Source organism: Falco punctatus, assembly GCF_963210335.1.
Source record: "Falco punctatus genome assembly, chromosome: 13".
Classification (NCBI taxonomy): Eukaryota; Metazoa; Chordata; class Aves; order Falconiformes; family Falconidae; genus Falco; species Falco punctatus.
Window position 1 is genome coordinate 14367421 of NC_137593.1, and position 22248 is coordinate 14389668.

A 22248-nucleotide genomic window follows, 5' to 3' on the forward strand; every position below is an offset into this window, starting at 1 on the left:
TGTATATGAAATCACTCAAGGTTCAAGTCTCTGGAAATTTGGTGTGACCATTTCTCCTGAATTTAGCCACTCACCCCATTAAGTGCAAATACACACACTGTGTAGATCATTCCAATTGCTGCAAATGCTATGAGGCACATCAGGAACCGGAGAGCATCTCTGTACAGCTTGAAGTTCATGGGTTTAGGGTAGAGAATGGACCTCACAAGATCTCCTTTGGCTGTATTAAAACCTGGAAAGACAAAATAAAATCATTTCAAGGGGAAAACATTTCCAAAAGTTCTCTACAAAGAATCGAGGGCTTTAAAATTACTCATAATTTCTGTAACTTAAGAAAGAAGGCCCAGATCTTTCATTTCAGTGTATGAGACCTACTCTGCAGGATATAGAAAAAAGTTATTTCTGTCTTAAGGAGGAGGATTTTTTCAGTGTCTCAGAAGGAAAGGAAAATGCTTGTTTGCAACCACATGCTAGTGGTTTTTGTAAAAGTTATGCCAAGCAATTGGAAACAATTCATAATAGGTTAGCCCAACCCAGGATATCAATCCTCCATTTGACTGTTGTGAATTTGGAGTAACATCTTTAACTTAATGTGACTGTTCCAGTAAGAAAAAGCATGAAAGGAAAAGCAAACTGAGGTGTTGACTGACCGGTCCGTAGCACCACAGCTTTCACTACTCCTCTGTCATCTGCCTTGGTCTGTATGACCTCTGTTCCACAGAAGAGGACATGTTTTTTGTAATCCTCTGCACAATGCATTCTCCAGGGCTTGATGTTATCAGCTTGGGGTAAGTGGGTCTTTGTTACTGGAGTACTTTCCCCTAAAGAAAATTAGCTCAGATAAGGAAAACTGCAGTACACCTTAAAATCAGCTTGCTGACTTTTAAAGTACAGTGTCTAGACATCTAGATGGTAAGTTAAAGGTATTTACTAGAGAAACCAGTTTAGAGAATGTTACTTCTATATTGTGACATCTTCAGAGTGAATAACAGTTTGAAACCTAGCAAGCAAACAGACTGTGCGAGAGAAAAGCTCTCCTTTGCATCAGCACAACAGCTTAGAGCAGGGGTCCTCAGACTTTTTAAACAGGGGGCCGGCAGGCGGATGAAGTGGCAGGCAGCCATCTGCGGCTGCTTGGTTCCCCCCCCCCCCAACCCCTGGCAGGGGGTGGCGCAGGGGGGGTTGTGTAAATATGAGAGGCCCGACTGAGGACCCTGGGGGGCCGTATCCGGCCCACGGGCCGTAGTTTGAGGACCCCTGGCTTAGAGAACTGAAAGTAGTCTAAGGACTCCAAACCCTTTTGCAGATATACGAACTTGAAAAGAGACCTGAACTGGTGTTGCATGACTCCACTTGATGGCCACAAGTTTTTTACCTAGTTTGAGCCTCATATGCAGGTCACTACACTATTCCCTTAGGCAGATTAAACATGGCATTCCCTATTTCCCCTTCCTAGTAAAAAGGAAAGTCTTCAGCTCAGAGCTTGACACCTGACAAATATCCTATTTATGTCAGAGCAGATACTAAGGTGAAGCAGAAGAAATATTTTCCGACAGCTGAAGCTTTCTAAATGAAAGAACGTTCTGGAATTTATTATTTACCTGAAATTTCAGAACTGTGGGGTTTAGTTCAATTCAGACCGAGACCAATTTGGAGACATGAAACAGAATTATAAACATCCCCTGCACAAAAATCCTACTTTTCAGTGAACTCTCCCACGTGGTATGTCATCCACTGCTATCACATGAACAAGGGGATAAGTGTCTGGAGGGCTAGACAGACACTCCAGCAAGCTGGAGATGTTGCAGTGATCTGTGATGAGACATTCACAGTGACTGAGAGAAACCCCTACAGCCTGAGCAGACTGTGGGCCCTGTGTGGGAATAGCTTTGCTCCATACCTACTGCTTCTTCCCCTCTCCTGTTCACCCTACTGTTCACTCTTTCTGATCAGATGATCCCTTCCTAAATTCTGCACTCCAGAAAGGAAGAAAAGGATGGACTGCCCTTCTGAAAGTGCATCTTGTCTATTTAGATAAGCTGGGGCTAACTGCAATCCAGTCTTTATTGCAGTGAACATCCAAAAGAATCCCCTTCTAGGCTAACTATGGACTATCTCATAGTAAGGATGATCATGATAACACTGTGTCAGTGGCTGAAGCCATAGGGTTGTGATGATTTTTTGATGGTAAACTTGGAAGGGATGAACTGTACCTGTCAGCATGCTTTCATTTACAACGCACTGCCCACTGATCAGGATGGCATCACAAGGCAAAAGGGTTTTGCCCTCTTTCAAAACCAGCATATCTCCAGGGACAAGATGATGTGATTCCAGCTCTTGGAAACCTGTAGGTGACATGTAATACAAACTTTGTGCTTCATATATTTCCTCTGTGGTAAGAGGAAAAAATAGAAGGAACTACCTTCTGAACAGATTGTTACTTCTTTATAATGGCTAATAAACAAAGGACCACAATTAGGACCTAAGAATAAAACCTTCAATACTTAGAAAAGCCTAGGCATCAGTTAAAACTGCAGAATTCCTTTTTATCTCCCCAGGAGCCCAACCAATGGTTATTGTTGCGATGCGCAGACTTAACTGAAGAAGCTTGGACCTACATTTCTTAGTTTGACACCATCTTTTTGGATCGTGTTCTAAATACCATGGCAATGAACAGACTTTGCATGGAGCAATTAGGTGGACTCATAGCCATTTACGGGCTACGTGGCTGGCTTTGTCAGCACCACTTTAAGAAAATGGACATGGTTTTCCTGATCATTTTTTGCTAAGGCTGCGCTCAGTTATGAATACGACTGATGTGACATAACATACTTCTAGGTCAAATTAACCCAATATGCAGAAGCTAGTTAATTGAGCTGACAGGCAGAACAGGAAACTGCTCTAGAAGGGATTTAATACTATACATTCTTGGATTTGATATAAATTGCTATAGAAATTAAACACATTGAAGAAAGAAGTGTACAGGAGTCACCTTCCTTATTTCTGCAGACAGTGACCATGATGTTGTTATGAGACTCAACCAGTCTGTGCAGTTTAACCGATTGCTATAAATTAAAGGAGAACACACAAAAGTGTTACGTCTTACTTACATGATGTAATTCATCCACTAACAATTATTCCCTTTTGTTATTTGTGGTTATGAGAGCCCTTATAAACTGGGGTCTGGCCCTAACAGAACTGTACAATCATACAGAGAAAGAAATTCCCCACGCTAACTATGGAGAACGTGTAACAAAAGGTTACAGAGTGCAGCACTGGAATGGGGAAGGGAGGGTCTGGGTAAAGAACCACACAGAGATTATGATGACTAGGAGGTCAGGCCATTGCACCTGCTACTACACAATGTCACGAGACTAAACCTCTGAGTAACTCTCATAGAACTGTATGTGTGCATGTTGTAACATCCTAGCCTTTCCCAGATATTAGAAATAAACCCTCCTTGTGGAAAAAGGTAAGGTGTCTCACCTGTCTAAGGTCATATACAGTCAAAAAAATTGAGAGGAGAGACATGATTATGATGGCAGTGGCATACTCCATGTAATCTTCCGCAAACCACAGACACACACTGAACAGCTGGAACACGTAAAATGGATTTAAGACCTGTTTGGAGAGAGAGCAATACTCAAGACCTGGCCACATTTAGATGGCTTGGTATACCCAGCCAGTCCATCCTGTTAGAAATGGGTTGGAATAAAAGCTATTAAGTGTTGTGTTTCTGATCCCCTTTCTAATTTCATTAGCACTGGCTTCAGTGTAGTCAGATTGGACCAACTCCATCTGACAGAACGGCCAAATAATCTGGACCAATGGGATGTTATTTGGAATGTGAATGGCTCAGCCCAAGCCTTGTTTTGTTTGCTTCTTAACAAAAAATGTAACAAAAGTGAGAGAAGAGCAGGTTGTGCTGTGAGGATGGAGCTCACATACCATAGGCATGTCACGAACACTCTGTTTAGGCCACATATAGCCAGTTCCTGTCTGAAAAAGACACTAGCGCTTTACATGGTGCTGTGGCCAGTGATGAGCTCATTGGATCTCTCCACAGCTGCAGGCATATACCAGCTACCGCTGTTCACTTAATCTCTGCTGATTAAGAGGCAGCCTTTGCCCAGAAGGTTTGATTTCCAATGCAGCTTGTAAAGATGCACTGACCTTTGAAAGGCCAACAGAACATGCTCCCAGGATACAGATACATACAAATACCAAGAAGCCTTACAGGCATGAGGAAGGAGGATAAGGAACAATGGAGAATAAATGAATTTATGGTGATTTCATGGAACAGCTTTACATAGGATTTTAAACAGGAGTGTGCTTGATGAGTACATACTGGGAACCTAATTCAGATATAGAATTAATTATATTCTATATGCACACTCTACCTCCTCAGGTAGCCTACAAAAAAGCAACAGAAATGCTTAACCTCTTTGACGAGTAGTTTCCAAACAGGGATCACTGGAACATCAATAGTGTTTGGCCCACATATAACTCTCCTGTATGGGATAAAGATACATCACTTACAGATAAAATAAAGACAACGTAGCGCATTCAAGAAGCGCAGCTTTCAATAGTCCTGAGAGCTTGTATCAATCCCAGTGTAAAGGCTGTATCTTTCTCCAAGAAAAAGATATAAAATTAAATGCCCCTACAGTGCTTACATCAGAAAAGGTGACTGTACCAGTGAAATCTACTTAAAGGGACAAGAGATATAACACAGCCTTTTGGGCAAATGTTGCTGTCATGCAAAAATTCCTTTGAAGCACCATAAACAAAGGAATTCTGCACCTAAAACTAAATTATCTAAACCCTAATAATTTTGCATAAAGTTAAGGGTGATTTGAATGCAAGATTAAATAAGAGTTAAGGTCAGGAGCTGGTTTTGCAGCATTCAATCAACAGAAGATAATTTCTTTATTTAGCAGTTTCAGGAATACCTATTCTGTAAATTGTCTAATGATACAGTAGTTTGTAAGAATGAATTCAATTACCAGAACTAATTGTAGAAGTTCAATACAATTAATGGAGCCCTATTGAAGAAGTGCACACACACAACTTAGCTGCACTGCCTCTCGTAGACTTTCTCTTATTCCAAACAAGAACTGCTTAGAGTTAGCTACAGGACATAGTTATTTCCTGATTGAGAAAAATAACAGTGATGAATATTGAGCCATTTCTAAAACTCTGACAAGGACAATATCCTCTAGCCCTTTTCATTTGATTTTTCATGCATGGCCATTTCATCTAAAATTATGCACGTATTAATGGATATACAAGAAACTCAAAGGAAGGTGCACCAACAGCAGTGAATTTACATCTCCTTGAAATCTCTAAGTTGAGTACTTCTGTTTTACAATGCGTACCTGACATACTGTTCATTGCAGGTGAGACCAGAACCAAATTTGGCATGTATAGCTGAGCAAGTGTGGTGGTCTTCTAGGGCTCTAAAATATAAAGGGAGTGTTTTCCTTAGGACATTATTCACAAAGAAGCTTGACTTCCTCAGAGACTTTTGAACCAGGGCATTGAACTCACCCAATTTTCTGGAAGTGTTTTGCACAGATATTCCAAACATAGCGGATTTTTTGTACTTGGATACTTTTCACCTGCAAAACAAAATATGCAACACAGCAAACAAAAATACTCCCAGGCTTGCTCACAGATCTCAGCTAGGCATCCTCACTGGGGTCAAGCACACACAGAGCAAATTATATGGGAGCAGGGAGGGAGAGAAGACAGGATTGCATATACTAACTCCCTAGTTATGTTATAGAGTGGGATCCCCACCTCAGTCCAGATTCCAGCAAGCTTTACAGATCTTTAGGTCAAGTAAGCACAAAGCAGCATTCTTCTCTCCCTGTTTTGTGAAGCAAAGAATACAGTCTTCACTCTCACAGAATGAAGGGAAGAGATCACTAATGCAGTGTTGGGTGCACAGGCAGTTGCCAAAGCTCATCTCCAGTCGATAACTCCCTTGTCTTCTGTCTGGCTTTGAGGAAAGTAGAGAGTTCTGGGCAGTTTTTAGGCACAATGGCAAGTCCTTCAGCTGAACGGATATGCCAACAGACAAGAAAGGCCATCCCAGGATACTTCCTGAGTCACCGCTAATGCTAAGCCCTTGCAGAGCAGTTATCCATTAGGAACACACACTGCCATTTATAACTTGCAAAAGGAGTCTGTCCGGTCCTGCACAACAATAACAATGCCTATTAGAGACAATGGCACTTCATATCAGCTGGAGGAGGGCAAAGCTATACACCTATACACATAAGTAATAAAGAAATCAGCTCTAGGGGATTCTCCCTACCCAATGCAATAAGCATTATTATAGGCCAATGTAATCTATACTGAACTCATACGCTGACTCAAAATGAAGCTATAACCACAGTCATTAACCTAACAAGAGGTCTGCAGTTAGGATTTCATGCAATAGGAGGAGCTGCAATATTTACAGTGCTAAAAACTGTAGTGGGAAACGAGGGGCTCAACTCACTGCTGAAACAGATCCTTGGACAGCTCTTGGGAACTACTCTGTGTACTTAGGTAGCTTAAATGGCAAAAAGGTTTTATAATTGATTTATAAGTAGAGGCTTTTGAATTGCTAGTGAAGGATTAAACTGTTTGCTCTTTGGTGCTTTGAAATCTGTTATTTTCTATCTAGATGTTTTGATTGATATGAAAGTGGTATTCAAAGGGCCTATTATTTGAGGCTGCATTGGGCTCTTTTATGTTACTAATTCAATCCTCTGAAGAATGTTACAAACCAGTCTTCACTTTCATACTGTGCCAGTTGATTAAACTAGCTGGCACTAAACTTTCTTATGTACATTAATATATGCCCACACAAAACAGCAGTAACAGCAACAGCTTTGCTCAGCTAAAGTTAGGTTTATAATGAAAATATCTTACTAAAATTTCTGTAGATATAAAAATAAATGCTAACAAGTTAGAAATCTATTTTGTGGAAGGGGAAATAGCTCTTTTATGGGTTCCCCAGTGCAGTGATCTAGTATCTATAACCAAGAGCCAGATATTAGCAAATGCACCCTTGCATTCCTATTGTTCACACCAATTTAACATGTAATGCTAATCAAGACATATGAGGATAATTATGGATAATTATATTTACTCAACTCATGAGGGACCCTGTGATCTGCTTGGATCAATTAATCGTCTGCCTTCTTCCCAGTGCCTCACTGGGATCTTAAAGCTATGGAACTGGCAGAGACAAGGATACATCTCTGCAGGAACAGTCAACGTTGCAAGACCTGACTTCAGCAAAGTACAAATTGGTGAATACAAAGGCAAGAAAGCAAAGTGTGTTTCAGACCCTCCTTGATGAAACATTTCTGGAAATACTTGTGCAGCTCTGCCTAGGCACTTTTCTGTTCTATTCCCCTTCAGCTGCATTCACCCCTGTTTTCATGTTATTATGGAAGCTGTTATGTTCAGTTCCTCACAGTTTCCTGTCACACACAGAGTCACCCCTAAATTCGTTGATTCCTTTTCCAGGAATAATTTTTTTAGTTGGAACTCCAATTCTTCACTGCTAACCCCAGTGTCTTGAAGCTCTCCTACTCAAAATGTAGGTCTCCTCTCAGGAGTAGTGAGGATTCTTTCTTCATAACCCGCTCAGAGTAAAAGAGGGGTTTTGCAGAGGTGAGTACAGTTCTCCAAAATCTCTAGCTTGTTTTTCCACAGCTTAATGTGTTCATCAAGCTGCAAGTTTCTTAGCTGGGTATGCTTCACAGCTCACTTTCACTTCATGAAGTGTGGCTGAGATTTGCTATCATCTCCCAAGTGCTGCAGGGAATACTTACTTGCAAACTTGGCTTCATTATGGCTTTGCTGAAGATTGAGTCTTCCCCAGCAGTGGCTAGATAATCTGATCTACTTCTGATAAGTGCAGACACAGAGATCCATGTCACAGTCTTACGAGAATAAACCCGAAATTCATCCTAAATGAATATAAAAGAGAAGTGTCACAATATCCCTCAAAATCAGACCAAACTCACCATCACCTTGAAGTAAATGATTACAGTAGGCCTTTCTAGAGCACTGCTCCAGCTTTTTTAAAGAACTAACCAACAGGGGCTGCCCAGCACCTGTGACTGATCTATAAATAACCAGAATGGGGGTGGAATCATGGTCCTTTCCAAACTGGAGTACTGCAAATAATTCACTGACTGCAGGTCTGGTGCTTGGCTGATAAGGATGGAATGTGAACTCCCAGGTCATGATCTAGGACAGGTAAACAGTACAGGACAATCTGAGATGCAGTGACCATGCTGTAAAGGGAAGATCAAAAGGAACATAGCACTGTACTGCAAAAATGATGTTTAGTGCCAATACCTTTTCACAGTCGTTCCTGTATTAACACTTCATTGGATCAAGTGTGTTAGCACTAAGCCTCCCTTATGGTACCGTAGACAAGCTTTTGCCACAAACTGAGCATGATCTTGCTATTTTTTGTAAAGTAAGTTCAATGTTGGAACTGTCTGATAACTAGTGCTGGTAGCACAGTCTTATTAGAGCAACTACTGTAATAAGAACCCTCATGTTAAGTCCCACACACACGTAATCACATACATTAAAGCCAACCATGAGACTGACTTATGTCAGTTATATATATATTACATTCAGTGTGTGCGCAGATTGGCAGACAGAAAAAGCTGATTACCTCAGGCAGCCAGGTTCTGAAAGCATAGTTATTAAACTTCATTTGAAAATGACAACAGAAAAAAAAGTTCTGTACTAAATATGAGTCCTTTTTAATAATTTAGGGGTTCAAAAAAGAACTTTAATAATGTTTATATATCTTATTTATTTGTGCACTTTTCTTCTTAAACTGTTATTTTGAGTAGAGTAACATTTATTTTGTGTTATTTCTCTAGAATTTAAATTTCAGAATTAGTAGACATTGGGATGCAGATTGCAACAGTGAATGACACAGGTGCCTATTATTTGAACTGAAGTGAGTCAAAATTCAGCAACAAAAGTGAGTTAATAGGCTCTTATATTGCAATCGCAGAGATGATGATTACTTATGAATGAAGGTTTTATGTGAAGGAAAAGAATTCCAAGGATCAAGCTGATGGGATTACTTGTATCCTCATTAGCAGTAGTCATTACATTTGAGGACTGACATAATCGAATATAGGGAAAAAACCCAAAACTGTCATTTTAATACAAACAACCACAATGGAAATCTGAAATTGTCAAATGCCCAGAGCATACTTTGAGGGAGCTTCCTGATAACAAGAATGTACAATATGATTCAATTCTTGCTTAATTACATAAAGGATGATTTAAAAACTCATTTATTTGAAAAGTGCTTGGCATGGCAAATCCATTTAAAATGACACACAAGAATAGTAAATTAAAAATGCAAACAGAACTGAAGATTAAAAAGGGAGAATAAACCTAATATGCTGCTTGTAAAAAAAAAAAAAAAAATCCCCCCAGCCTATTAGGATGCAGATTGTTTCAGTATAAAATATTCAACAAGCAGATCTGTGATTTTCAAAACCCAAGATTTTAACTGCATGCTGCTCTGGTCATTTAAGAAGGCAGCTCAAATACAGTGGTAGCAAGTGATCCATTTTGCAATTGCACATTTTGCAAATGCCACTGTTCAGGAATCTTTGAAGCAGAACAAATTGCACTTCTGCAGGTAAATCAACCCTACCAGTTCCTGAAGTATTCAGGCTCAGCTGAGATTCAGTCAAGTCTCAGTTTGCTTCTTTTAGCGTTGCAGTAGCTTCCATGAAATCAAATCAGGGTTTGTGTATGTTGCAGTGCTTCAGTACAGTTCTGAACAGAAAACTGCATTAGGAAACTACTAGCAAAATGTAGCAGCTCTGAAAGCATTAACTGCAGGATTGTGGGCTTACTGGACATGGGGAAGGGCTGATGGAAAATGGAAACATACAGCCAAAAAAAGAAGCTTAGACTGCTTGCCCTCTTCTTTATACTGTACCCTCATCATGCACTGTTGGATGCTGCTGGGGACAGAGCCAGATCTTTGGTTTGGCCCACTGGCTAAACTTTGGTGGAGAGGGGCAGCTTTACCAGGAACATCCAAGGATCTGCTGGACACTGACAATCAAACAGATACTTTAGAATCTGGAGCTGAGATCTGCCACATAGGATGCACAGGATGGTGGAGGATGAAGGACTGAGAGCAAATAACACAGTCTTGAAACCACAGACACTACAGGTGTTTTCACCCCAATTTCTTTCAGTTTGTCTGATCAGCTGTTACCCTCCGTTCCAGTCATCGTCTTACACACAATCTGTAGAATACTTAAGAGTTCTCTAGATCAATGATGGTAAATATAAGATATTATTGCAGGAAATCAGCAATATAAGAAATTTCATCTAACTGGATTCCTTCCAATTAATTAGTCTTCCTACTAACTACATACTAGGGACTACTTTAAAGATTAAAGTAGGCACCTACTGTTGTTCTAAGCAGAACAATGTCTGCTTCTTCCAGGCTGCAGCGGATGCAGTTTGCCCACACATCCCACTCTGGCTTCCAGTAAAACAGCAGCAGCAGTGCTCCACAGGACAAGATGTATCCAGCAATGCACAAGGCCTTTCGGCTGCTTTCAGTTTTGTAGCCAAATATCTCCTGTACAGCAAAGACAAGTTAAAAAACATTATTATTTCTCTTAAAGAATCACCTGAAATACCACACTTTCCCACCATCCACTGGTCTCCCATAGGCACTTTTTGATATGGTACACTGAAAAAACCAAGTCATAGAACTTGTATTTGGCTTCTTTACATGTCCTAAACATGACTAGAAAAACATCTTGCATGTTCCACAGAACTTTTCATCCACTGTCACAAAACTAGATTGCTATAGTCCGACCAAACCTCTAAAATAGTTGTATGTAGTTCTGATACTCAGTATGAGACACTATTAGGTGTGCGCCATGAGTTAGAATGGTATCAAAATACAGAGGCCCTAACCTTTAGGCCCCAAGTCAGGAACACAGATTTGCCTGGTCAGTTTTTTTAAGGTCCCTGGGTGAGACAGCTGAAGAACTTGAGTATGTCTGCACTAGGGGATGGAGAGTGGTGCAGACCCACTCCAGCAGCTGAGACTGTGCCTGCTTCAGAACCAGAACCGCTACTGCTGTCCTGCCATGGTAGTGAGCCTGCATTAATGCACCTACACTTTAGAGACTCCGTTAGTGTCTGTGCATAGTGCCAGATGACACTGCGTGACTGCACCACCTGGAGCTGTTGGCACAACTCAGAACAGACACAGCCTTTATAGGGCTGTTACCATCTTCCGTGATAGCTCCAGTGTGGAGATTTTGGACCTTGCCAATGTGCCATTGTCCTAATATCCCAAAATAATAATAACAACTGTTAGTAAGAACAACTAATGAACACTTGCAGAATGCTTTACATGTTCAGAGGGCCAAAGGAAGCTACTCATGCTAGCTGTATGAGTAGGTATTATTATTCCATTTTAAAGCTGGGGAAATTGTTATGGTGAGGCAAGGTGACTTGCCCAAAACTTCAAAGGGATGACTGTCAGCATTACCGTTTAAGAGCTGCCAGGTCTTGGTACCATGGCAAAATTCCCTCTCAGTAGGGCTAGCAGGGACTTGGTAAAGGTGAAATGAAATGTATACAGTGATTTTATAGAGGAGACCCAGCCCTGATCTAAGATGGGAGATTTCATGACTGCAATTACATAGCGTGACCAGAAGAATTTGCTAACACAGGGGTTAAGATTCCTCAATCTCCTTCTTCCTAGTATATCTGCAGCAATTGTGCAATCTGCTTCTGAAGATCAGATATCTGTAGCCACAGATATTGCAAGACTCATTCATAAGGTGAGAAGAAAAGGCGATGTAATTGGAAGGATGAGTAATGCATAATTCCTGGTTCTGTGCTGGTGTCTTTGCTTGTTATGCGAAACGCAGGCCCTACCCAGTGGTTCCACGTGCTGCCTCGGCCTACCTGCTCTATGTCATTCTCCAAAAGACAGACTCTATCTTCCTAGGTAATCTCCACGGTGTTTCTAAAGAGAAGAAATTGGCAACTGTGGGGAAAAATTATGGTAAACTGGACAGGGAAGTAAGTGGCCTGCATTGCACAGGACCTGGTTATACCACCTTGAGATGCACACGCTCAGCATTTCAAAGGTTTCAAAGGTTTCTATAATCTCTGAGCAGCCCAGGAGAATAAGGCAACTCTGCAGCAGATAGAAGGAAGTTCATGGAGGACAGCAGATAGGCAAGATTGCTAGAAGGTTGTTGGTGTGGCAGTCATGCTATTAATATTCACATGCTCCTATAAATAGGTAAAGCGCTCTCCATTCACTTCTGTCTAGTTGTATCCTTAACAAAAAGGTTCCAAAATTAGCGTCAGCACCAGCTTACAAAATAGTACATAGCAATGGCTTACTAGCAAGATCCAGTTGCTTGGATCCAGACTTTACAGCTTGTCAGCAAGGCAATGGAACTCCCAAGGAGACAGAGATGCCTAAGGGAAGAACTGTTAAAAGAACATGCCTTCAGACTTCCTCCAGTAAATGGCTGGACCTGGAATAACTGGAATAGTATTTTCAAATTGGGATGGGCATGAATATCAGGGTGGGGAAGAATGAGATTGCTGCCATGTGCACCTTGCTTCTGCCAGTGAATCATTCCTTTAATTTCCAGCTTTTGTGCCTTACACCCAAAGTCTGAGAAGTCAATAAGGCTGTAGTTAATGCAATTAAGAAAGGAGAAGGTGGGCACTCAGCACATGATTGACAGTCATTTGTTATCATCTGTTGGCAGAGTTCTCCACTGAAATGATGAATAATTCCCCAAGCCTGATATGACAACATAACCATAGAGCTAGGGCAGACCCTGTTCTTCTCTGCCTAGGAAACGATGCACCTATGTATCAAAATATGTATGAGTCCCCCTATGCCTGCATATATTTCCAGGCCTTTTTTTTCAGAAGTTTCCTTTCAAAAAATGGTTTGATTCCTTAGATCTCAAGACACTTCCCAAAACCAAGCATGCATCAATATTCCACATGTTGAAAACCACTAGAGAAGAAGACAAGCAAAACAGCTCAGCTGGAGGAAAATGGCCATGTTCTAAAGACATCCAATATGCTTCTGCTGGACCTTGCTTCTTCTCACAAGGGACTTTCCTGAGAGAGAGAGAGAGAGAGAGAGAGATACCCTTGAGCTGTTCTGCTCCAGTGCACATTCTACCCTATGAACACAGGTGTTGGTTCAGGATCATTGGTTTGTCTTGATGAATCTGACATTTCTGAATATAGGTGTTCAGGAGCTCTACAAGGAGTAAACTGCTTGGAACAAGGAGTAAAACTACAAGGAACAAACATCAGATGTTAACTGCTCTTTTGTATCTGGATGTCCATGCAAGAATCTAAAGCCAAAGCAAAGCATTTCTCATGGTTTGGAAATGTCTGGAGCAGGTTCCCTGGGCCACATCATTCAGAAGTAAATCTAGGCAGGGAAAAAGACTAAGCTCCAAATCTGACTTGTGCCAAAGTTCCCTGGGCCAGAATTTCAATGCTTCAGAATAAAATGTTCCATTAGGTTAGGGTGTTTTTCCTGACCCTGTGCCTTCAGCTGGAAGGACTATAGCAATGAATGCTGCATTCATAAAAAGCATTTAGTATATAAATAACTCTTTGTTGAAACAGAAGCAGTATTAGTACGAACACTTCTCACTGGTCAAATAGGTCAACAGTGGAATTTTTCAGAAGAATTCTCAAAACTATTATCTTCTCCAAAAAAAAGGTGAATATTAGACCCACAACAGAGGTATCCATAATGTGCATGAAGAAGGGGGGAAGAGGCACACAGATGATGCAGGTTTCTCAGGTTTTTTTAGCCACGTGAATGCCTTATAGTAATTAGGGTTTGGAAATTTTTCAAGCTTACTCAGGATTCACTAGGCCTATACTACAAAGATCTCCAAGCAAATGCATGTCCACTATGGCAAACAATACTTCCAGGGCTGGCAGAAATCCTGGTGTTGATGTCACCAGTAAGAACATGTCTGTCAGGTTGGGTTTATGTTGTTAAGGAAAAGAGAATAACTTTTGCTGGGTTGTATTTCATTGCACAAAGACACTCTGCTGATGAAGACATGCTTCTTTTGAAGATGGGTCTGATGAATACAGATTCACACCTTGACAACTTTTCCACTGTGTGAGCAGGTTTTTAGGGCTCAGTGTGTGCATTTGGCATATGCAATGTTACACAGCCAAATAACCTGGGTTCTTGAGGGCACCAGACTTGATGGTGGAAAACAAAGCTAAGATTAGCTATCTGGAAGACTCCAAAGGGCTTCTCATTGCCTCACAGGAGGTAGGACTGTCTACAAGAGTCTGATATGCAGGGCTCACCTAATCTTTGTAGAATAATTTTTAGTAAATTATAGTGTACCGTAAACCTTTGTTTCTTCATCTATTAACATCCCCTTTCTCTTGAGACTCTCAACAGTCAGAACAGTGACTACACCAAATTGGTTTAACTTGTGAGTAAAGGGTCTAGGGAGGGTCCATGGATTATTGGACAGAAAAAGCTGCCAGATTTGCTCAGCTGGCAGAAAGCATACTTATTCCAAGAAAGGTTCTTAGCTGCTTTTACAATAATACAAAGCCGGTACTCAAGGGCTTACCACTTAGTGTCCAGCAAGTCCTTGTTACTTATGTTTAAAAGGAAAATCACCTGTAACTGCCAGGTCATCCGCAGAGCAGAATTTAAATGCAAAAGCCAAACAAGTTCAGGCTCCCTTTTCTTCAGTGAAAAAAAGGCCTGTAGCTACCAGCAAGGAGCCTAAACAGTGGCTGTGAACTGTCATATTTCTGGCAACCCAATCACCGGGTATCCTATTACGAGCCACCTGTTGCTATAACAACAGAAAATAGGATTAGACTTGAAAGACTGGTTAAGATTCACAAGGAATTTAATAACTGAATTTCATTCTTACCAACCAGAACCTGCTTTATCAGAGGTTTCTTTCTGTTCCCTCTGAAGCCAGTAGTAACATTCATTACTGTTCCATTAAGAACGAGGTTGTGCCTTTCAGAATCTATCTTAATTTTCAGAGTTACATTTTTCAAATTAAAAATATATAAAATTCCTGGATCATATTCCCTTCAGAATTTTGGCATCCTAAATGAAGCAGACAGTTGCCATATGCAGTGGCAAACCTGGGTTGACCAGCTGACTAACTACAGTTGTCCCATTCCTTCAGACATAAGCAAGTGGGGAACACATAGTTAAGACAGGCTTCTGGCAAATCCTTCCTGAAGCAGCAGCCTCTTGAAGTCTATCACAACCTTTTGCACAGCAAGACTTATATTTTGCACCTTAGACTTTGTGCAAAGGGAATGATTAGTTCCGAGCTGTACAGAGAGGAGCATCAAATTGGTGGGGGACATAAAGCTGTGTTTTATCTCCCTCTTCCCATCTCATCAACATCTTCAATCAGATCTTTCTGAAGGAAGGGGAGCAGGGTGGAAGGCAAGCTAATTCCTAAAATAAATCCCTTCCTATTAGCATACCTATTAGACCTCTCTGAGGCAAGCTGCTGTGTCCAGAGTGCTCTCACACTACTGAGACCTTTGCAGTACCACAAATGGTTATGAAGAGAGAAAGAGAGATTATCCCATGCTCTGAATATACATTGCTAAGTTTTAGCTGGGTATCAGGTGAGTGAACTCTCATTCAAGGAAATGTGCTCCAGCTACATAAAGTAATCCCAAAGATGTACACAAGGATTTATAGGGTAGATTTCCTAAGTCAGAGTGATTATTCTTAAATATAGGACTATCTAGCATCTCAGGTGACCAAGAAATGGAAATACTGAAGAAAACTTTGTATTTCTTCTCATTACAGCTCCTCAACTTTCCTTAGCAAAATGGACAGCTAGTTCAACACAGGAAAGCATTGTATGTCCAGAGTCCAACTGAACTATTTGCATGCTTTCAAAATTACTTGAACTATTTACTCTGGAAGAATTGACACCTGCAGCACTGTCAGCTGTTATGCTGTTACACCAAGGGATATACACCAAGGGACATGATTGTGTTTGAGGAGTCAAGAACTGCTTGTTAATAATTTGGTTCAGATGGATTAAACTCACTGTTAAAAATAATGTTGAAGAATATTTTTCATGACTTAGAATTTTAAAAAAATGTTGCAGGGTCACTGAGACGTTATGTGCTAGTGCCACTTGCTGCAGATGCCAATAATTTAAAATACATCATGTTAACAAAGAAATAATGTCTGTACATAATTCTCTTATACTCCATGTACCCTCCTTCTCTCTTCTGCTTAAACACAGCCTTCTTTGTCTCTTTCTTCACAGTTTCTCTCACCTACATATTACTTTCTTGTTCTCTTTCACACAAATTCCCACACTAGCTGTTCTCTCTTTCTATACACATAGTGGGTTTTTCCTCATCCTCTTACAGTACCTCAGACACCCTCACAGGTATTTTCACCCCTTATACTCAGAACTTTTTTTCTCTCTCTTACACATATGTAACAAGGACACATACATACCTGCCAAATCTAGCACAATTTGGCTATTGTTTTAGTTGCACCTACTACTCAACTGCTTTATCAATCTTTTTTCTATTATTTTAATTTGGGAATCCCAGGTGAATGAGCCCTGCTCGTGCTCACTGCAGGCACAGAGAGCATGGCAACTGCCAGACACCCTGGATTCACAGTGCAGATTGACCCAACACTGCGCACACACCAACCGAGCATGGAAAACCTCAGATTCACAGTGCAGATCCCCAAGCACCAGACTTACAGCATGTGCTCAGTATGATACTGGTGAGAAACAAGAACATTACTGGGATAGCTGGCTCCAAGCAAGCACAGTTTGAGTGTCACAGCAGTGCACAGCTGGAATTGGACACGCAGGGTACAGTACTGTGGCTCCACACAGCACCAGACAGGCTAGTTAAACCTAATTAGCTCAGGCTTAATTCTGGCATTGCTAGTGACAGTGCCAGCAGTGGCAAGAGAATGACAGGGTGTTTATGGTCCTAGAAGGACAGGGGCAGGGTGGAGCACAGATAAAACCAGCAGCCGTTTGGAGCTGGGGAGCAGTGGCACATCAGCACCAGGGCTAGAGCCAGAAGCCGGTGTTGCGAGCAGGTTTAGTAACTCGGCAGCAGAGCCAGTTGGGTTCTGCATTGCACTGCGCTAATTAGTCCCCACCCTCAGAGCCAGTGCCTTGCACTTCCTGCAGCTCTCAGTTCATGCTGCTGGGTGACTGTGTACCGCATTCTCCAGCACATCCCAGATTACCCAGGTTTGCGTTACGCAAAATATGACATCTCCCCTCCAGAGGAGAGAGCAGAGAGCTGACTGAAAATCTACATTTGTATCTAGGGATACCAAATGTCTGTGTTTTTCCATGACATGGTCTCTTTTTCACTAAAACAGAATTCTCAGTAATTTTGAAGATTTCTCCAGGATTTCTGGAAGTGAACGGTCATGTCAGCCTGTGAGTGAGTGTTCCACTAGCTTTGCTGGGGCTGTTGTACACCCAAAAACCCTACAGGCACTCACAGCAGAGCTACAGTGCCTCTGCAGCATGGGAAATTTGAGAAGCACTGCATTTATCAGCCATGCATGAGAACTGTTGCTGTACAGCTGCACCGTGGGTCTGACATCTCCAGCTGAATCCGTTAGATGGACAGAATGCATATGTGACTAACGGCTGACTTGTAACATGCAGCAATGCCAAAGCAGCTAAGCAGCACTGAATTTATTACAATTGTGCACTGTGCTTAGTATTAAAGAGAAGTGCCAGGCAGTAAATCAGGTACCTAGGGTAAACATAGGACTTATTTCCACATGTTACAGAATGCACGTGAACATACTCCTCACTGGAAAATTCTGGAAAGAAATATGGTAGTTCTGTACTTAGAAATCCAGCTTTACACAGGCACTTAGGTTGGAATAGTGTGAGCAATTCAACAGACTGCACTTGCTAATAATTTATGCAAACATAACACATGCTTTTAGGTTCCAGAGAAAGCCAAGGTTCCCAATCCTCATCTAACTGGAGCTTACCCTAAAGATTCAGCCATCAAATGGTTATGAACACTGCTCCAGCCCATCCCTCAAGTTCATAAAAGACCACCTCCACCTAAATTTATGCCACAACAATAATTTGTCAAGCCATACCTCGTTGGAGTAGAAAATTAATTAGATCTAGTGGACACATACAACCTTATTTTCTTTCTGCTAAAAAAAATATATCCCTTTCTAACTGTATGTTTCTGCTATGAGAACACCCCCATCACCTATAACTAAATTACATACTGTAGCATACCACTGCACAACACGTGCCATCTGGTGCTCCAAGTTGAGAAAGACCTAGACAGAGATAGGACTCACCATCTCATTTTCTTCTCCCTGGTTAAGCTGTGCATAATGGTTCTTGGCAGGATTTTCCCCCATGAAATGACCCTCTGGAGACTTCCTAGAGCACCCTCAGGACAGGTCTTCAGCATTGTGTGCTTGAACTTCCACACTGAGGGAGTGCTCTAAGTACACACCTTCCTTATAACTCTGCTGATGTTTGAAGAATGGAGCTCCTCCCTCTCTGTGGGGTAGCAGGTAACAGTCATCCCTCCTCCCTTCATTCTGTTGTCGGATTTTTGCGACTGCAAGGGAACATGCAAAATTCACTCAAAGACACGGCAAGAAAGAAAAATTTAGATCTCACAAGTGTTTGCCACAATATGACTCTGGGTCATAACTGATAGGTGCAATCAAGCACTGTTGTCATGCAACTTTCAGGGGAGGGCAAGAGGGGAATATTTTTCTTTGAGAGATTACCGAATCACTGGAAACCAGGAGTGTGTCCAAATGAGAAGGAAAATAGGCATTGCTGTTGTTAACCCTCTTAGTAACCAGCCTGAACTAAGTGCCCAGCTGTGATCCCCACATATGCTTTGAAGAAAAATTCAAGCTCAGTTTGTGCAGGTGAATTTATGCACACATAATATGTGTCAGGATGCAGCCATGTAGGATCTGTAATTCATTATTAAGAATCTCATCACAGAATGTCTTCTGACCTTACTATATAGCTTTGGAGAATATCATTGAGGTTATTTATTTACTCCTGAGGGGAAACTGGAATTCGTTGCTGATGTTAGTGAGCTGGATACAAATGTCTCTGACCTCCAAATCAGGTGTCAAAAGGAAGCTGGCACAAAAAGAGCACTGAGGGTTTTATAACCTCCTTTTTTTTTCTATTGTTGGGCTGCATTTGTGTATTAGTCTTGTGATTCACTCTCATTCTCATTATTATTTCCTTGTCCTTCACTACTTTTAAGTTACACACCAAATATTTTAGGAATTAGGTCAGGAAAGGCACACCTGTTCTTCAAATAAATATGTCAAAGAAACTGAAATATTATTTCTAGGGTGACTGAAACAAATCAAGAGGTGCCAAGTTAGTTTGTACTTATTAGCCTTTTACTTCCCTGTGGCATGGACTTGCACAAGTCCCAGACATCTCAAGCACCAGGAAAGACCATTGTCTACCCTGCAGTGATCAGGCTCAGAGAAATTGAAATGGTGGAAACAGAGGGAACAGAGAAGAGAAAATGAGGGAGTTAGGTCAATTAATAAAAGTTGTCCATTGCTAATAATGTGAGCCAGTCAAAGATCTGCTAACCAGATGTGCATGTACGCACAGCACATGGACAGCTATGTGTGTAAAATCCTGGTGCCAAGCAGTTTGCGTTGAAGCTGTTTGATCTTCACACCTAGCACATTTTCAAAAGGAACCGAGACCAGAGGCTGGACAGAAAACGATATAACTACACAAAGTTAAGGGTGATTGGCTGCAAAAAGATCAAGGATAAGGTGCTCCCCATACTGCAGCTTCAGTGTTACTCCTTCCCCCTGCTACAACTCTGAGACTAGCTTTGAGACTCTCAACTTTTCATTTTGCTCTGAGACCCAGAAACAAGAATTCCAGTTATTACACAAGAATCACAATTTTGAATTAATAATTAAAAAGAAATAATGTAACAAGGTCCATTTCTGATAACCCTGATTATATGGGGAAACTGAGCATTGCCATCTAAAAGCTATAAAAGACGTGAAACAACTGCAAAGGTACCATTTCCAAGGCAGACTGATGATTTGGGGAAATTATTCATCACTTTGGGAGGTGCCAAGGGTGGAAAACAGGAGTGCCACACACATTTTTTCTGCCTGGTCAGCTTTTGCTGCTTCCCCAAAGCCTTGCTCTTTCTAGTGTCTGTAGAAGACTAGGGTGCACTAGGGGTCCTTGGCTGCCCTTTCACAAGAGAAGAGAGATGAGCTGCATGCAAAGTATCCCACCAAACCTGGGTATCCAGGGAAGAATCAAGGCTCACCCAATCTAGTGACTATTCATAGTCTTAGTCCAGCTCCTGTTGACAATTTCTGCTTCTACAGAATATCCTCATTAGGGAGATTTGTATCTTCACAACTGAAAACAAAGAAAAAGCAGATTAAAGGTGTAAAACGTTCAGCATTTCCATAATTTTTCAACCTGTCACAATATTCCAGCAAAATCTCCTAATCCAGAACCAATGAAGATGGTGGAACTTTTTCTTTTCTTGAGCAGGTTCACTTTCTCCTGGAGAAAATACCTCTGTAGCACCCTAAATTGAAACCGTTGGGTATGTGATGCCCTCTACTGTCCAAAGTAAGAATTACATATTAGGTTATAAATGCAGTTACTTTTATCTTGTCCTATGGAGTACTATCATTCTTGGTTTAAAATTGAAATTTGCCTAAACCCCCAGATATAAATCATAAAAATAAACAGTCAGGTTAAAATGCAAAAGCAAAAGTAAGATTTATAATAAAGATAGCTCTTTAATTTATAAATAAATAATCTAAAAGCGAGCAGAGAAAAAAATGTGCCTCACCTCATCCCTACAACTTTTATCTCAGTCCTGAAAATGTATGTATTCTCTCATCCTTGAGCAACTTGCTCTGAAAAATGCCACTATATAAACAGAAGCCTGACCTATAAACCACCCCAATTCTCTCTTTCTGGTTAGCTCAGCCCATGATTCCCAGTCCTGGGCAGATCACAGAAAGGATGTTGTGAACCAACTGGTGACAGTCCACAGGACAGCACAGAGAAGAATGACAAAAGAGTCAGAAAACATGGAAGAGGGATTTAGGGTTGTTTAAAGACAAGGAGACCGAGAAGAGCCATAGCAAGTTTCCAAACACGTAAATAGAGAAAACAATATTCTCCATGTCCACTGTGGATGGAGTTAACTTGCTGCAAGAAAAATTCAAACCAGGCACAAGTGAAAACTTTCTATTAATGTTAGCAAGCACAGGCATTGCCAGGTGAACACTCCAACACCTGTTGTCTTTATGGACTGGTGAGGCATGCACCTCAGAAATGACACAACTAGAGGTGATCCTGTCTGAGGGGAGATAGTCACATCTGCTGAACTCTGCCAGGTCCTCCTCTGTCTCCCACTTCCATGTGGTCCTGTCGGCAAAGAACCTCCCAACAGCTCACAGAAGCCCATTTGGACGCACCTTGTGTTTTCCAGCTTTCAAGACAGCCCTGCCACCCATTTCACGCACTTGAGCACAACAACAGCTGGGAACTCATCTGGCAAGCTTATTTAAGTTGGGCGGAAGACCCCAGCACAAACCCAGGCCTCCACCCGGGGTGGGGCCTCACCACCCTCCGCAGCCCTGACCCGGGCCAGGCCGCCCGGGGGGTGCCCCTGGCCAGCGCGGGGGCACCGGGGTGAGGCGCCGAGGCCTGGCCCTGCCCTCGCTGGGGTGTGAGGGGACACACAAGGCCCGGCTGCGGAGGAGCCGCAACCCCTCCCCGCCTCTCCGCGCCTCCTGGCCGGGCAAGCCCCCAGCGGTGCTCCCTCAAAACCCTCCCCCTGCCGCCGCCGTGCCCGGAACCCTTGCGCGGAGAGGCGCGGTTTCCAGCCGGGCTGGCCGCCACGGACCGCGGTGGCCGGAAGCGGCGGCAGCCCTGTCAGCCCCGCGGCCGCGGCGGCCCCACCTGCCCTTGCCCGCGGCAGCCCGGGGTGCCAGGCGCGGCGGCGGAGCCCTGGCCGGCGGCCGCGGTGCGTGCGGCTCCTGCGGGCCCCTCCCGGCCGTTAGAATGTGGCGGACACGGGCGGCGGCGCCTTGGTGAGCGGGGCGGGCCG

General features: G+C 42.2%; 2 protein-coding genes across 11 annotated transcripts in view; one reads left to right on the top strand and one right to left on the bottom strand.

Moving 5' to 3' along the window:
* LOC308072950 (putative cation-transporting ATPase 13A4) overlaps nucleotides 1-21909 on the bottom strand; it is a 50541-nt gene extending 28632 nt beyond the window's left edge. For 2 of the 6 annotated variants that reach the window (XM_080410581.1, XM_080410583.1), the window contains exons 1-13: nucleotides 21614-21909; nucleotides 20440-20534; nucleotides 18604-18711; nucleotides 10478-10651; nucleotides 7836-7973; nucleotides 5551-5621; nucleotides 5379-5459; nucleotides 4442-4511; nucleotides 3487-3621; nucleotides 2993-3065; nucleotides 2214-2345; nucleotides 651-821; nucleotides 75-232 (exon numbers count right to left, since the gene is read on the bottom strand). In XM_080410581.1, coding sequence (XP_080266707.1) covers nucleotides 75-232; nucleotides 651-821; nucleotides 2214-2345; nucleotides 2993-3065; nucleotides 3487-3621; nucleotides 4442-4511; nucleotides 5379-5459; nucleotides 5551-5621; nucleotides 7836-7973; nucleotides 10478-10651; nucleotides 18604-18690 — 1290 coding nt within the window. In that variant the 5' untranslated portion in view covers nucleotides 18691-18711; nucleotides 20440-20534; nucleotides 21614-21909. Of the gene's footprint in view, nucleotides 1-74; nucleotides 233-650; nucleotides 822-2213; nucleotides 2346-2992; nucleotides 3066-3486; nucleotides 3622-4441; nucleotides 4512-5378; nucleotides 5460-5550; nucleotides 5622-7835; nucleotides 7974-10477; nucleotides 10652-18442; nucleotides 18712-20439 lie in introns of all 6 variants that reach the window. The other 4 variants (XM_080410584.1, XM_080410585.1, XM_080410586.1 and 1 more) reach the window with 3 other exon arrangements.
* A 148-nt stretch (nucleotides 21910-22057) lies between these two features.
* OPA1 (OPA1 mitochondrial dynamin like GTPase) overlaps nucleotides 22058-22248 on the top strand; it is a 53313-nt gene continuing 53122 nt past the window's right edge. For all 5 annotated transcript variants that reach the window (XM_080410593.1, XM_080410596.1, XM_080410595.1 and 2 more), the window contains exon 1: nucleotides 22058-22231. In XM_080410593.1, the coding sequence (XP_080266719.1) occupies nucleotides 22203-22231 (29 nt within the window). In that variant the 5' untranslated portion in view covers nucleotides 22058-22202. The remainder of the gene's footprint in view (nucleotides 22232-22248) is intronic.